This window comes from Chelmon rostratus, chromosome 21 (assembly GCF_017976325.1).
Source record: "Chelmon rostratus isolate fCheRos1 chromosome 21, fCheRos1.pri, whole genome shotgun sequence".
Lineage (NCBI taxonomy): Eukaryota > Metazoa > Chordata > Actinopteri > Chaetodontiformes > Chaetodontidae > Chelmon > Chelmon rostratus.
The window spans coordinates 8,935,568-8,952,893 of record NC_055678.1 but is presented as its reverse complement, the minus strand read 5'-3'; the positions used below and the strand labels follow the sequence as shown (position 1 = coordinate 8,952,893).

The following is a 17,326-nucleotide window of genomic DNA, read 5'->3' as shown; positions in this document are numbered from 1 at the left end:
AAATACAGCAGTTTTAATGATGCAGCGATATCTTATGGTTGTTTTCACATTTAAAGGATTTTTTTTATTTAACAGTGTTTGGAAAGACGGAGGCAAACGGGACAACAACAGAAAAAAGAGAGGACCTTCTGCCTTTGTTGTTGTTCTTTAATTCTGTTAATAGCCTAAGGTAAAGATTTATCTGCTCTTGTCAATTTACCTCAGCCTCAATATAAAGCACCAAGGTCACTTTTTCCTTGCCTGGCCCACAGGATTAAATTGTCATGTCACTCTAATAGGCAGCACAGGGAATCATTAGTCCAGCTCAGCTGCCTGACTGATAGGCATTTCAGTCCAATCATGGGAGTGTGCCGCCACAGGCCAGCCAGTATTGACACTGTGTCAGGACTGAGAGGGGACGCCTTAATCAGCGAGGACACTCTCAACATTGATTTGACAAGCTGCCGTAATGACCCCCTTGTTTTGGTAAAGGATCACTGTTTATCCAGGCTGGCATTGATGCACTTGGAGTGCCGCATTGTCATGGAAACTATTATCACCAGCCAAGCCTGTGCAGCTGGACAAGAGTTGTGTTCAGAGGGGATCGTGGATGTTTGTGTGTGTGTGTGTGTGTGTGTGTGTACACATGTACACATGCCGGTGTAGCTACATGTAGTGACTCCAGTTTGAAGTTTCACTTTATTCTCAGAGACAGTCAATTAGTTTTTCAGAATAGACGTTAGCTAAAAGTTATATTTTAATTAAAGCCATTATACTAGCTGTCTGAGGCTAATGCGTTGCTAAGACAGTATTCTAAGTAACTGGTGGGTTATTTATTTTAACAGCTAGCAAAAATCATAAATAAGGCAGAAAAGTGTTTTGTTTGATTGTTTTCAATGTTTTTCAACCCTCCTTAAGCTCAAAGATCTCTTGTTCCAAGAATGACCCAGTGTTATCTCTCTCCTCCTAGCAATTTCGCTAACTTGCTAGCTAACTAACTTTGCCAGGATATCACGTAGGCTAGGCCTGAAGTTATTATCAAATCAGTTTTTGATCCAATTTATGTGTTCATTTTCCTCCGAGGCACAGATATATTTGTATGTGTGTGTATTTTTCCGATCCGATTAATCTTTTTTTTTTTTCAATTTTTTTTTTTTTTCAAATTAGCTTTCCAGAGGTACCCCTGGGGTTTGGTTGGGAATCACTGAGGAAGGCACAAATGTAATTCATGGCTAGATGACACCAGTTAGATTTTATATCAAGTCCCTCCTTTGTTTTTCCTCTGAGTTGCAGTTAAATATTTATTACTGAGCTAAAAAAAAAAAAAAAAAAATCATTAGTAATCGTTGGGATTTCATTCAACCAATTAGATTATTTCTATTTGTACAGCTGACAATCTGATCTTTGCCTGTATTTCAGTTCTCAAACAGATCAGTGTTTAACTCTGCAGTCCTTTTATGAGCCTTCATGCAATATTGGTTGATAGTTCAACTTAATCATTGAGACAAATTCCATCATTTGACAGAACTCTTTTCTAATTATGCTCAGTGAAAAATCTTTATTTAAAATACATCAAATTAATACAGATTTCCTTATAGTTGCTATATACAGTAGTCTGAGTGTTTCCTGGTGAGATGGCTACATGTGTTTGTTTACTAGGAAGGTGACACTGCTGCTGGCAGGAGGATCAGGAAAATCAGCGGCCTCTCTGAGAGGTGTGAGTCTGTAAATATTATTGGCATGCTGACAGTCTCCAACAGTGCCATGGTGTGTAAAATCATTAACAAGCAGCATGACGGGTCCCCTTTGTCCCCAAGGCGAGAAGGTGGAGAGTTTTTTTTTTTTTTATCAGCCATTATCCACAGAGTGCACCGAGGTGTCCTGTGTCACATGATCAGTCTGGCAATCAGAAAGTGCCTTATGCCATCATCACATTTCCAAACATCAGCCATTCAGGTACAGTAACTTCCCAGTAAGGTTTGAGAAAATAAATGGCAGGACACTCTGTAGAACACAATACATCAGCTTTTAATTTGTGAAAATACAAAATGAAATCATGTACAATTTATGTACAAGCCTATTTGTACAAGACAATAAACTGTATTTATTATTGGGTATTATGACATAGTCAGAAATATCAACTTAGCACTGTCATTGTATCCACAAGTCGATGTGCTAAAAGAAAATTCACAAAAAAATACAAACTAGACTGCAATGTCGAATGTCTCTCAACCCCACAGGTACTGTAAAACAAGAATATCTGTCAAACAAGAACACACCAGAAAGAAATATTTTACATTAAGCTTTACAGATTTCTTTGAAGAGTACATAAAAATTAATTGCTATCAGGCTCTGCTATTGACAATGGGCCATTTAAAAAATAGTTTTAAGACTTCAAATTATTAACTAAAATTGTAGTTATCTCCAGGGAATTATAACCTCGTATTAAGAAAATTCAAAGAGTAGTTTTTAAAACAATGGTCTCTGAGCTGGCAAGATGGAAAGCAAAGAGAAAAGTACATTTCTCAGTCTCATAGCAAAAATACATTTTGCCTAAATCCAGTTCAACTAGAAGCCTCTTTTCGCAGCAGTGGGTCTTCTGGAGTCCTCCGTTGGCTTCAGCACTGCCTGGCACATTACTGGCACTGAAAAATGGACGGTTTGGATGTTCTCTGTGCCAGTAAAAATGTCACAACCTCTCTCTTTTCATATCCAACATGAATCCTGGGCTAGACTGTGACACATCCACTGTGGATTAAGGATTTTATGGATTGCTTGTGTTGTTGTTGTTTTAAACCTTTCTTTCCCCTTCATCGATTCTGATGTAAAGTGACAACAGTGCCGCTATAGCTATGTTGCATTATTTAAATAAGACAAGATTAATAACCACTCTTAGCTCTGCATTCTGGCCTCGTGGGCTTACAAACTGATGATTGGTGCTTCGTTAGATGTGCAGGAATTGTTTCATGAAAATACCAAGATGGTTTGCCAGCAGAATAGATTCCATCAGAACATAAATAGCCAAAAACACATTTTATGATAGAGCTGTTTTTTAAGTTTCTACAAAAGAGCATGGACGTGTCTGATTATGGCATTAAGATTGGTCATGGAGTACATACAAGCGTTTAATGGCCTCCAAGACAATCCTGTGTCAGGCAGTGCTTAGAGCCAAAGGAGGACTTGAAGATGCCCACTTTATGCGATATGTGGCTTTTATGTTCGACTTAACATATGGCAGTAGCTTTGCTGTCTATTGTTGTCTTTAGCTCTGTCACTATATCAGAAACTAAGTGAGATTTTTGTATTTTCGTGTCGAAACAACAAAACAGCTCTATCATATTTGGCTTTTGGCAAAAAAACAAACAACATAATCCTCATGTTTTAGCCCTGGAGAAACTCTGCAGATACTTAAAAGCCTTACTTAATAAGATTTCTGGGGTTTTGGACATTGCAACCAAACAGCAACATGAAAACATTTATAACAAACGACTCAAAAAGGCAAAGATAAGACAAATATAATTGGATAGAGATAAGGCTGGAGCCGAATGCCATTTACACATGGACACTGGCTATCTTAACTGTCACAAATGTTGTGAATTAGCTCCAAATGGCAAAGGAATCACTGAGAGTCAGTCACTAACAATGCCATTGTGGTGGGATCGCAGCTGGATGTAAAATACACATTTTTAACATACTGTACAGAATAACTCTGCAACACTGGGTGAAGTAAATGCAGTAGTAGTAGTAGTTGTTCATCAACAGCTAAAAAGGCAACTTTTACAATTGCAAAACTGGATCCAGTTATTGTAATAATCCCCTCCTTTAGCCATTTGCCGTTTTACTTCAAGTGACCCTCATTCCCCAAAATGCAACAAAAAAATCATGGAGTCTGGTCACCACTAAAGATTAGCTGCACAAACTAATATTTGAGTGGCTGCGACATTTGACTATGATTGTCTTCATGTGTATTTCATGTACGATTGTAAATCTGCTTGTACAATAAGCTTGCTGCAGAGGTGAAAGAGCAAAGCAGTGTGGTTCGTCTCTTCTAACGTCAACTGATGATTCGTGTTTGCAGATGAGAGGAAACCCAGAGTCACGGTCTGACACCTGCATGCTGAGTCTTCTGGGAGTCCGAGCGCTCAGGTGTCGGTGCGGGTCTGGAGCTCAGCACTCGTCTTCTGCTTCTCGGATGGGTGGAATCAAGCTGCTTGTGGATTTATACTGACTGACTTGGTTGACGGCGAGAGTATTTACAGGCTTGATCTGTATGGTCCTCAGGTGCGTATTCTCTTGCTCATCTGTAAACCATGTCTTTTCTGAGAAAGAGCCAAAATCATATAGAGACAAAGAGGAGGGACATGAGACAGTTAATGCCACATGGACGTTAATCACAATTTCAGTGTTTGTTTGTGTTTCAAGTGCACACAGAACATTGGGAAGACATTGCATATTATAAAAGAAACGATTTTTGTAGAAAGAAATTCTGACATGATAAAAATATGCTCCAAGATGGGGTTTTGAATGGAGGGTAAGTATCACTCAATGTCCCATAGTCCCAGTTTTCACCTCTGGAATGTCATTGATCTCAGGTTTTTCATGCTGTTTTGTTGGGTGAGCAGGCATGCAGATCACCAGTTAAACAAAATCTGTTTTCATACGTCCCTGTACCAAATTAGAAGTTAACACTTTCAACTTCACAATTCATACTGTCAAAGTTTTTGTTTTTAATCTTTTTGTGGGGCTTCAGGCTTTTGGCTTGATGCAACTTTTCTTTTCTTATAGAAGGAACTAGATAGTCTCGCATTATATCGCTGGTGATTCATCCACTTGGCAATGCCCATGGTCATGCATTTTCATCAACATGACTTAAGGCTGTGGTGCTACAGTGCATTAACACATATGCCAGTAGATACATGTTGCCAATAATAAAACATCAAACATCACTTGATACAGAATAATGTGAAGTAGCATCAAACCATTCAGTTGCAATCACGCATTCTACAGACAGACCTAAAGTGAGATGCACTGCATAGGTCATAACCATGCGGGCCTGATGCAATCATTTGGAAACACTAAACTACTTGGCTTTCATTCAGAGGGCAAAATGTCAGCAAGGACATGACCGTGTTCAATGCATTATTTAACATCATGCATAATCATTCACTTCCATACCTTGGCCCACTCTATTCATCCTTGTTGCACTTTGGAAAAAGAGAGTAGTACACTAAATGTAAGCTAAATGGGAAATACTAATGTGACCATTAATAACAGAAACTGCACAGCATGGTGATCAGAGGTATAAAAACAGCAGATGCTCTCATTACATGTGGATGTAGAGTAGGTTAAACAGTAGGGTGCGACCAACGGCTCAACAGAAAATAAAGAAAAACAGAACATGTATCATGTCAGAAAATCTTCAAGTGCAGTTATTATGCATCTAGCCACTGTAGCATGTGTCAAGCAGCCATATTGAATCCATGCCTGTTGCCAAAGCAATTGGAAGGATGATGTTGTCCATGTTTCAGATGTAATTCGGATCCCAATGGCCAGCATGCAGTTAACATACCAAATGTGTTATATAATGTACTTTGATCAGCACAAAACAAGAGGGCTCAGCAACTTCATGTAGAAATAAAATAATTTCTAGAAAATGCGCAATGTAAATGTATTTGTGCAGCTGAAGGTTTTTATTTCAAATGGGCACAGATTACTAACCATAATGCTTGTAGTATTCATTCAGCAGCTGTGAAAATGTAACATGGGCTCATTCATCTTTTGAATGAATCAAAGAATATTTGAAAGTGAATATTTTCCCATAGAAAGAATATTATATGAAAAAAGTGCTTGGAGAATGCATACCTGTGCCAATTCTGCAAAATCCTCTAAATGTGTAAACAATAAAACATGTTTAGATATGTCTTATCAAAATGCACACAATGACAGACACACTCTGGAATACTGTGTATTCTCTGGGCTCCTTGTACAGTATAATGAGTGATGGCATGGCATTTGTCATGTTGCTGTATTGCCAACCATAGTCAAAATGCCTTGCTCCTGGAAAGCAGATGGATTCTCTTCTGTTCTGGAGTTGTTGGTGTTTTGAGGCACCAGGTGGGCTTAGTGATACACATGAACCTCCATCTGAGCACTGCTGTGTTGGAGTTTTCCAAGGAAATGAGGCAGCTGCCTCTATATGACTGCATTCTGCAAAGATGAAGGCTCAAACTATTCTTTGTGTGTTTGTGTCTGTATAACAAATGTTAGACTGGAATTTTCAGCCTTCTCTAAGTCTCTGGTTTGGGTCCTAGGTAGGGTGCCACCTGAAGGAATTTTGCCAAGTAGCTCAGTTTGGAAACCTGGGAGGATCTGCCTGCTGATCTGAACCCGGTTAGCGCTTTGTTGTAGGACCTCTATGCTAGTCATAACTGTACATAATAAAACATGTTTGAGTATTGGGTGGTAATAGGTCATGGTTCTAGAACAACGCTCGATCATCCACTTGTCTTAGATACTGAGGTGAGGAGAGGAGCAGAGTTGTTCACTGGTCATCACTTTCCACTGAGGGTTATGAGGTGGATGTGGGGGGTTGCCAGACAGACCTGGTCAACCCAAATGCAAAGTGATGGTGAACTGGGAACATCTGGCTTAATTTCCTTTCCACAAAGTCTGACTGGAGAAATCTTTACTGCATCCAGAGGAAGGTTGGACGTCATGTCCAAAGTCTCCATTGCAGAAACGGCTCCGTTTAGGGTTACGGCCAGAATGTCTTCTGTGTTTGTTACAGAGCCCGCCGTTGTACACCAGTGGTAAAGGAAGCTTTTCTGGCTTGGCATTCAGTCCTTGTATAACTGGAGTGAAAGCCATTTCTATGTTTTTGGCAGTAAGTGAAAATGTGTTCTGCTCTGTGTCCCACCAAGGATGAGGCATGCTATGGATTTTGTTTGGGGTTTTCATGGAAAGAATCAATAGGCACAGCTGGGGAGTGGCGATTGTCTGCTTTGGTGACTTCAGGACTAGATAACTGCCTTTTTGTTGATGATGCAGTTCTGTTTGCTTCTTTGAACCATGACCTTCAGCACACACTGGGACAGCTTGTGCAGAATGTGTTAACCAGTTTCTGGTAAAAATGTAGTAAGTGGTAATCCACAAAGTAATAATAATCATGTTGTTAGGTTGCCAAACTTTCTCTAAAATGTCTTGTAAAAAAGGTTTAACAAAATAACACTGAAATGTGATTCACATGTGAAGACAATGTAATTATAATGGTGGTGTAACTTTATTAATGACCTTAACAGCTTCTACTTGTCAATATCTTGACATAACTGATACTTCATGGTGGCAAATAACAGTTAAGTAGAACATTTGAATGTTAATGGAAATCAAAAGGCATTAAGAGGGCATGGTGCTCAGTATTTCATGACATGACATAATATGAACTTCAAAGATATGAATGAACCTGATTCCAAAACAATTGGGATGCTGTGTAAAACATAAATAAAACAGAATGTGAGAACTTTAGAATCATTTTTGACATATACTCAATTGAGACCAGTGCAATTTATTTTATGTGTGACCTCATCCGCTTCATTGATTTTTGTAAATATCTGCTGATTCTGAATTTGGAGCAGTAACATGGTTGAAAGAAGTTGTGACAAGAGCAACTAAAGACTGGGAAAGTTGTGGAACGCTCCAAAAACACCTGTTTGGATCATTCCAAAGGTAAACAGGTTGATTGGTAACAGGTGATAGCATCATGATTGGGTATGAAAGGGGCATCCTGGAAAGGCTCAGTTGGTTCACCACAAGACTTTATTTATCATTTACACAGCGTCCCAGCTTTTCTGGAATCGTGTTTTAACTAAAGTGCAGTACAAGTACAATAAGATCCAGCTTTAGTTTAAACAAAATAAATAAGAAGGCTGAAAACAGAGCAAAACCTGGAATGCTGTAAGATGGAGAGACCCAGTGACCTTTATCACAGAGGTGAGAGTGAACAATAAACACAGTATAAGTAAAACTAAAGGTCTTGACATTTTTGCCAACTCTGCAGTTTGAATTGGCAGCACCAACTCTGAGGGGACATGTTCTGTTGTACTGTGTATTATTATTATTTGTTGGCCAATATCACACATATTTAATTTTAATTTTTTTTGTTTGTTTTTTGCTACAAGGGCCTGTCCTTCATATTCTAACCAACAGTCATTATCTCACCTGTGTGTGCAAGTAAGAGCACAATAGTGAAATCAGCAATGAAGCTGAATAACTCAAATGATCCTTTAAACTACATTCAATAAAACTTGGTTCAAAACAAAGTCAGTAGTGAATTGGACACTAAGAGGATTTATCTCACTTCTTAATGTGTAAGTGTCTCAAAGTGTAATGTAAACAAAATGTCATCCGTTGATTCAGATAATTGCAGAATGTCCTTTTGAATGATAGAATTACTTACAGCCCTGGAGAGGGTTTACTGTAGCTCTTTGCATAAAAATGTACAAGGATGGAAAAATTCAGAACCACCGTAACAACCACGGCGTGGACAGAAAATAACACACACGAAAAAAAGCTCACTGTATTGCAGCCCCAAGGAAAGACAGAAGCCCTTTTTGGTACTTTGCCCCATACAATGAGGCGGCCCTGGTCAAGGGGCAAACCACACTGTTCTGTACTGCATGAGGTCGTTGGATGCAAACTAAGACATACAAGTAACATACATACACATTCAGACAAACATACACACATGGACACCCAGACATGTTACAGTCTGTCTGGACCCTGCAAAAGGACACACAGGACAGCAACTGCTGGCAGGCACTGTTCACGGACAAAGACAGTCAGAGAGCTTTAGAGGGGCACATACTTTTGTTTGTCTCGAGAGTCCCTGCTTTTGTTGCGGTTGGTGCGGTTGGTGGTTGGGATAGAGTGGACGGAGGAGCTCTTTTTGCTGGAGGAATGGGACGAATGTGAAGAGTGGGAGAGGCTGGTTCGAGACTGGCCAGCGTTGTGGTCAAACTGCATCAGGCAGAATATCAGGTCCGAGGGCACCAGCTCAAACGCGTACGGTGGATTGGTTATGACGTACCTGGAGGAGAGAGGGAGCAGATGGGAGGCCGGCTCTAAATTTAGTGGAGGTTAAGGGGAGTTTTTAAGCCTTTTGCAGTGTAAGGACACATAAGGTCTGCACTCACCGTTTGGTACACTGGCTTTGACTGTTAAGATGTGCGTCTCGTAACCGATAGATGCCAAAGCACAGCATGTTGTATGTTTTCAGGGCTTTACAAAACAGGTCACCATAACAACCACCATCCTGTAAGACAGTGACACAAACAAAGAAAAACTGTATCGTACATAGTCTATATTTTAACAAATGCAAAACTAAAAATACATATAAAATATGACATAAAAATGCATCAAAATAATCATTTACATGGACTAAATATACTGATACAGACAGTGATGCACATCAATCAGTCAACCCGAGAGCCTTTGCCACACCAGCATTCAAAACGATAACATTTCGCAGTGCAATTCATTTCAGTACCATCTGACTCGTGCAGGAATAACAAAGAGCTAGAAAATCCAAGATGGAGGAAGCTATTTTAGCTTATTAGCTGTGTTGCACCATCCAGTTATACTTAATCGTCCTCTGTCTGAGCATAAACTGCGCCACAAGAGCGTGGTTTAGAGACAGGACTCGGTGGTCTTGAATGAACTGCGTTAACTTATTGCCCTGTTAGCGACATTAGCTTTTTTCCGTCTCTTTGCAGTCCATAACTACATAGCTGCCATCTCATACTGTCTGAATGTATGATTACTAAATCTAACTGCTGTGATTTTTGTTTCCTAGAAAGACTTATTTGAGGATGACTGGAGTGGATTAAAACTGTGAGTTTCATTGTCACAGAACTCACCTATTTTTGGACATACAATCCCTGTTACTCATTTCAACTCTGGATCACAGCCGTCCCTTTTAGTCTGAATCCTGTCACTAAAGTCAGCTCCCACAACCCAATCAGACAAAGATGTGCTTAGCCCCCGGGTGACAAGATCAGTCACTTACCCCGAGGTCGGCAAAGGGCCCGTCGTACAAGGCCAGCTGTGCCACGCGACACCTGTCCCTGTTCGCCAGGGTCTGCGGCGTGCTGTAGCCGCCCCGTAAAGCATTCTCCTCTGCCAGCAGCCCCTCCAGCTCTGGCGTCGCCCCGCCTGTTACCAGCGTCCGGATTAAGGTGAGGATATTATCATTGAAGTATGTCTGAAGGAATGAAGGTAGAGAGGGGGTAAATCCTTAAGCAAACGCTATCAAAGTCACAACTGAACCTCCTCGGAGTGCCAGCTAGGCCGAATGGTGCTATCTCGCCCTGCTCTGTTGGGTCACATTGCTTTGCACACTGAGTGAAAAGACAGGAGAATCAAATTACTGAAGATTACGCTCACTCCATCAAAGAGAGGCAAAGGAAGTCCGCACATTCGTGCTGTCCAGGCATTTCTTAGAGCTAAATAACTCACAATTTTGTGAAAAAAAATCTGTTTTATAAACTGCATGTTAAACCTGCAGATGCACTTTCCCAGTGAAGTTTCTGCTTTGTTGATCCTAACAAGCCCAAATGTCTTCCCCTTCTCGTTACACTGCAGTCTCTTGTCTCCCTCTGCTTGTACAGCACGGTGACATCTCCCTCGGCTGCTGACAGCGCTATTGACTAAAATGATGGATGAGGGCTGTCCATTAGGTAGCATTACCTTTGTCTAGACTGGAGCGCACTTGAAGGCAGCTTTGTTCTAACCTCCCTCAAACTGAAAGGCAGACAAGTGAAGCCATCATGCCGAGTACAAGTTCCAGTCTTGTCGTGTATTGTTTTAACGTGAGCAGAGAGTGCCCACATTTTTTGGAGGGGGAAGAGGTATTCTGACACCTGTCCTCATATCAAAACACAAGATTTCTTTGCATATTTCACACCAGATATTATAAGTCAGTGCACCATGACTTACAGCACTCATTAAGGAATCCAGCACACTGACTGCGAAGGCCGTCCCACAGGCAAAAGGCTGAGTGAGGTATAACTCCGTGTCTGGGTCGTCATCATCGTCCTGGTCCAGAAACTGAACGTTCGAGTCATTCACTACGGGGGTAAACATGTAGATTTCATTGCTTATTATAAATTCTTCATGTTCATCTTCTGCACCACAAAACCAGATCTCATGGAAACGTTTTGTGATTTGAAAAAGCATGGACTGTGTGCTTAAGCATACATCAGGCAAATACTCGATTCACGTGACGGGGAGGGCAGAAAAGAAGAGTGGTTGTGCACAACAACCAGTGGCTGCAGATATGGACTGTATTAGAAATCTGTGTATGGTTTGACAAATTCTACTTAATTTCCTCTTTCCAAATTAAAATAAAATCATGGCTTCTTTTAAGCGGCTGAAATGAAATCGTGTCTGGTATTTGTGTTCGGCCTTGTGGCCAATTTGCCCCTGCCACATTCCATATCCAGGCCATTCATGCACACTCATGACACCATGCATATTGTCAAAGCTCCAGGCCTTGATTCAAAGTCCTCCTGAAGTTAATATCAGTAACACCAATATGCCATTGTTTGTCTTGCAAATCCAAGACAGAACTTCCAATTACTTGCACTTGCACGTCAAAACAAATGAAAGTATCTCATTGCCCCAGAACCTTCTTTGAAGATGTATTTGAGCACAAAAACACATGCAGTAGCTGGAAGAAAGTAATGATGTAAAATTTAGTTGGAGAAGCGCTACTTCTGTGAGGACAGAAATAAATGTCAGTCATATCGACGGGGCTGAGATGAAAGACGGGCACGGGCCAGAGAATGTGATCCGACAGAAGATGCTATGAAAACAGCCACAAGGACTTCTGAGGGATCAAAGGCCTTGCAATTCTTAGAAAAATAAAAGGGAAAAATTTTGCTTTGAGATAAGGGGCCAAAACAAGACAGGCAATTTCGACCAGAACCAAGGGTAAAATGTGCTCAAAGTGATGCCATGGGAATGGACTGAGCCTCTTGTGCAGCGAGAGAAATCAAAAGAAAGCTGATATGGAGGCAGCAGCAGTTACAACACTGCAGTACAGGACAGAGGCACTTCTTACCCAGCTCAGTTATCATTTGTATGCTGGTCCCACTGCTTTTATCCTGACTGAATGAAATCACAGGCAGTTTTTTGCCTGGCTTTGCTAATGGTGCTAGACAAGTGTTGAGGAAAAACAGTTACTGGAGCATGTCAACAAGGGACAAGAAAAGAAAAACATAAATACTCCACTTTTAGTGCGTTAATCAAGTGTTGACAGCATCTAATTGCAGAAATTGTGTTTTCAGATCTGTTAACAACTACTTAACTGAAAAAAAAAAACATGCAACACTGGAGCTAGCATATCAATCAAGTGACACAAATATACAGCAGCCAGCATACCTAGCTCTGTTATGATGGGAATATTTGCTCCAGTGGTGACAGAAGTCTGCCTCACTAATCCGTGGACTGGGCTGTTTTCAGGAGACGATCTATCCATCCCTGGTGGCGTGAAGCCTAAATGGACACACACATAACATAAAGCACATCTGTTAATGAAATATTTATTTTTCATCAGAGGCTGCGAAGAAGCATATCAGCAGAACTGAAACGCCGGGGCTGTTTCATCTTTCCCAGCCAGTGCTAACGCATAAAGTTGCTGAGTGCGATGTAACTGTGTTCTTGACAAAGTCCAGTATTAGTACATATATAATAGATGTGACATGCTGCTCATTTTGTTTCCCTTAGATTGTGTGTGCACGGAGACGGAAACCTTTTACGCACACCCACAAAAGCATGTACAGTATGGAGCCATGAAATAGAAAATAAGTGACGCAAGATTGAATTCAGATTGACTTGACATTCCTTGCTTTCCTCAGACTGACAAGTAAGCACATTAAATCAGTGATGCTGTATGTATTATACATAGGCCGTGTTTTGACATCCGTCACTTACTGCTGACTAAGGCAAATGCGAGGTCATACATGTATTAGAGAAATAATGAAATTGGCAGGGTTTTTTTTTTTCCTCCCTCCTCAGGTCAAAAGGTTTCTAAAAGCATTTCTCTCAGTACCAAAGACTGACCATTACTGAAGGCCATCTCAAGCTAACTGAGTGCTTCAGTCGCTGTTTTGAGATCTGTGACATGCAATATTCATAAATTATACACAGTATATATATATATATTTTACACAGTAGTTGCATATACTGAAAAGTAAATATGGTTAAGTCAGGTAAGGCTTTTGTTGCAGCGCTGTGCTTGTTGCCACCAATTAGGTTTGTGAAGAAACCAGTTGTTACAGTAACCTGAGGAATAGTCAGTAGGGTTTACTGTCAAACGCAGTGACACCAGGTCAGCCAGGCAGCACCCAGTGAGGGATATTCTCTGTGCCAGGGCCCTGTCCCTTCCAGGCGGTGCAGTGAACTATGATAGGGCGCTCCTTACCTTGGGAATTAGCCTGCAAGACCCCGATGCTGTCGTCAAACTGCATGGATTTGATGTTGAGTGACGCCAAGATGCATTCTTTGTCCTGCAGTGATGCATCGTCAATATTGTTCTGATTGGCTGACAGGATGACACACATGTCGCAGAGGTTGATGTTGACAGCCCTCAGATCTGCCCGACTCAACGGTGTGCCCTTTGAGAGGGAGCGAAGGAGACAATTTGTTATCTCACCTATATGATACGAGGTAGATGAAAATGTAGCGACTTTCAAATTGCAGTCCTCATCCTGTTATCTCAACCCTGTCTAAGACAAAATGCTTAAGAATCAAGCTGCTAGCATCAGGTTTGCTATACAGCATACGTGCAATGCTAATTTGTTGCATATTGATGTATTTTCAGGAGACATGGTTGTTTTTTTTACTGTACTCACAGGTAAAATGGAGACTTTCGGAAAATTGTGAAGAGTCTCCCACTCCCGCTTCAGATACTCGAGGGAGCCGACAAACACGATGTGCTTCAGCTCATGGTAGTGAAAGTTGCTCGCTCTCAGAGGCATGACAAAGTTTCGGAGGCCGATCAACGCCGATTTCACGTCTCCAAATATGCACACGACCACATGACCGCTGAGAACTGTCATGGCTGCCTCGCTCCGGGTCTGTGAAGGATTAAAAAAAAAAAAAAAAAAAAGTGTTTATGACACAAAATGCCTTTTCTAGCAAATGTTAGTGCTTTCTCTTTTTTCAGTTGCCTGTTCACCCAGAAAAATCTATCATGCAGTTCATGACTGCATTAGACTATGAAAGTAATATGAAAAATGGCATATGTATTAGTACAAGAAATGTTCTATGTACAGGGCCCCCATATAGCAAATGACACGTCAAACACCTCATTACAGAGTGTTTAAGTGCCCTGTCAACCTCTGATGGTGCTTTGTGACATGACACATCTGTCACCGGAGAGAAGAGTGTCGGGGACAAATGACGTGTGCCGAGTAAAGGAGCAGAACCCACCAAGATGACCTTCTCGATGTCTTTGGACGGGCACCAGTGAAACATCCCCGTGGAGTCGTATTTCTTTACGTTCTCATCCATGCTCTCAATCTGCTCGTTCCCTGGGATGAGGAGCGGGTCATGTCTAATCAAACAAAAAGACGGGAGGGAGGGAATGAAATCTCATCAGACACTGTAAATGTGGATTAAATGAGCTCGCTCTTGGCTTTTGACTAATAAAGCAAAATCATAATACGATAATCCTGAGAAAAGAATGCTTTTAAATCCACTTTGGAAGACCTGGAGACAGAATCGTTGGGCTGTCGGTGCTTAGGCTGATATCTCTGTATGCATGGCTTGTGCTGTTCTGGATGTTATATATTAAATTTATTTTATATTTTATTTATACAGTATATTGCCTGTTTTTTGTTTTGTGTCTGTTCTGGTGTATCCTTGATAAGATTAAAACATTTTAAGATACAAGTTACAATAATAAGATGAGTAAACTCAATTAAAAAGTGCAAAAATTAAATACCTTACAATAAATTGAGCTAAAGAAATTATAATAATGACTAAAAAAGAAAAACAAAAGTTAGACAGATTTTTCATCGTCAAAAACATTTATCAATAGACAGAATATTTAGGGATCTCCAAACAAATCAGTTGTACTCAAAAAGTAGCTTTCTTCCTTTTCCCCCCTTTGCTCATTCCTGTCAGAGGCCATCTGTAGAAATGCCAACAAAACTGCCATGTCATCAAGCAGAGTGACATCAGCAGCGGCAGCCAGGCGGAAGGAGATGGCAGCAACACACTGCGCTGACTGGCACGAGCACGGAGATGCAATTACGCCCCCTTACTGCATACAGCTTTTGACGTAGTGCGCTGCGTGGTAAAAGCTTTAACAGACCAGACTTTAAATATTTCAGCAATTTGCCCAATCATATTTGCTTTTCAAAGTGATGGGCATTAATGTTTAAACAGAGCATCAGAACTACATAAACTAATTTCACTGAACGCAGTGGTGAGCTTCATCCTCCCCAGCACTGACCACTGAAGTGGTCTCCCAGCATGAGTTCCTGCGGTTTGTAACACGCTTTGCTCTGGTCAGAGTGGTATGATCTCTGGACACAGTTCCTAGAGATATATTCAAATTTAAGATACTTGGGTTACCAAAAACATACAGATTAATCTGTAAACAAACAGACGACAAACAAATGCAGTTAAATAAAACATGTACATGTATGAAAATCATATCTCATTTCTTGCTCTTAGCAGAAATGGTACACATTCATACCAAACGTCAGTCACTCCCATCCTCATGAAAAAGAACAATTTCCGTTTGAGATGTAACTTTTTCTCAACACGTTTTATATATGAGGCCATTGTTCTGAGCCATACTTTCTGAAGCATTTACATTTACCTGCCTTTTAGCCTAAAAGTGGAGCTCCATGCTGTCTTTAAGTAAAGTTCCTGCAGCTCCACTGTAACAATTACCCATTTATCCAGGTCTAATCTGTCTGTCACTGTTCTGGGGCTGCAGTCTATCCCAGCATGCATTATGAGAGAGGCAGAGCATATGCTGAACAGGTCCCCAGTCTACCACAGAGCAAATACAGAGAGCAGAGAGAAGAACACATCTACACCTACGGGCAGGTACGACGATGCAATAGAGCTGGAATTACTTTCATGATTAATATAGATATTTTTCTGATATTTATATATTGTGTACGTGTGCAAAATCAAATTAAATAATGTGATACTCAGTGCAATGCAAACTCTTATAAACACATATAAAACAAAAACTTAATGACTACGATCAATTAAGCTTTACTAATCCCAATTTTTGATTACAATCCACTTGGAATCACTGATTTGGACAACATCATCTAGTGAAATCACATCAATTTACGATAATACTGAATTTTTACAGTTTCCGGTTCACCTGTATGTCTTTGGGCTATTGGTAGAGTCCCACACAGACTAAAGGAGAACATGGAGACTGAATAAAGTAAAGTCCTACCCAGCCGATGTGGTCGAACACCATCAGCTACAGTGGCAACAGTGCTTCTACGGAGGCCGTGTGCTGCCCAAAACAACTTTATTTCCACCTACTGGACTTTGTCAGAGTCAGATCAGAGCTGGCGATGTCATCATCTGAGACTCAGACAGAAGACTTCTGTCTCCGTCCAAAACCTTTTAAATACTTCAAGTCATCTCCTTGTAAGAAGAGCATCTCTTTAATCCACGTGAGTACTTAAAAGAATGCCACTTAAAGTAACATGTTAAGTATGCATGAAAGTGTCAGCCGAAACCTCCATCCCTCGGGCTCCGAGAGACTGAAGCCAAAAAAGCCCGCCTTGGGCTTCTATACCCCTAGGCAAGACCTGGATGTCCTTTCAAAAATGGAAGGAGTCGGAGGAGGAAATGTCTTTTCTGCCACTTTCTGCCTCTTAGGATCTCATCTGTCAAAGAAATTCTAATTTGGACAGAGCGTGTGCGCATATTAAATTATGTGGGTGAAAGCATGTAAAATATCATTATGAAAATACCAGAACTTGAAAATGTAAGAGCAAAGGCTCGTGAGAAAATATCACCTAGATTCTCACAAAACTGCTGGAAAAACTGAGAGACACTGAAAGCTCTCCACGCAGGGATTAACTTTAACGATAGCTTAAATGATTGATTCATTTGCTGATTATGTTTTACAGTTAATTGGTTTATTTTAGGATTAATAGTCTATGAAATGTCAGAAAGTTGTGAAAATAACTCACTAAACTTCCTCAGAGCTCAAGGTGGCATCTCAAGATTTTTTTTTTTCATTCGACCGACAGTATAAACCCAAACATATTCAATTTAAAATGATATAAAAACAGAATAAAGC

General features: G+C 40.6%; 1 protein-coding gene across 7 annotated transcripts in view; it reads right to left on the bottom strand.

The window, feature by feature from the left end:
- Positions 1-1,999: 1,999 nt before the first annotated feature.
- The window catches only part of LOC121624492 (calcium-activated potassium channel subunit alpha-1), an 86,658-nt gene continuing 71,331 nt past the window's right edge, over positions 2,000-17,326 (bottom strand). For 5 of the 7 annotated variants that reach the window (XM_041962169.1, XM_041962171.1, XM_041962170.1 and 2 more), the window contains 9 exons: positions 14,467-14,590; positions 13,887-14,111; positions 13,457-13,649; positions 12,415-12,528; positions 10,969-11,099; positions 10,040-10,234; positions 9,168-9,286; positions 8,840-9,061; positions 2,000-4,298 (listed from right to left, as the gene is read on the bottom strand). In XM_041962169.1, the coding sequence (XP_041818103.1) occupies positions 4,277-4,298; positions 8,840-9,061; positions 9,168-9,286; positions 10,040-10,234; positions 10,969-11,099; positions 12,415-12,528; positions 13,457-13,649; positions 13,887-14,111; positions 14,467-14,590 (1,345 nt within the window). In that variant the 3' untranslated portion in view covers positions 2,000-4,276. Of the gene's footprint in view, positions 4,299-5,154; positions 5,184-8,332; positions 8,335-8,839; positions 9,062-9,167; positions 9,287-10,039; positions 10,235-10,968; positions 11,100-12,414; positions 12,529-13,456; positions 13,650-13,886; positions 14,112-14,466; positions 14,591-17,326 lie in introns of all 7 variants that reach the window. The other 2 variants (XM_041962174.1, XM_041962175.1) reach the window with 2 other exon arrangements.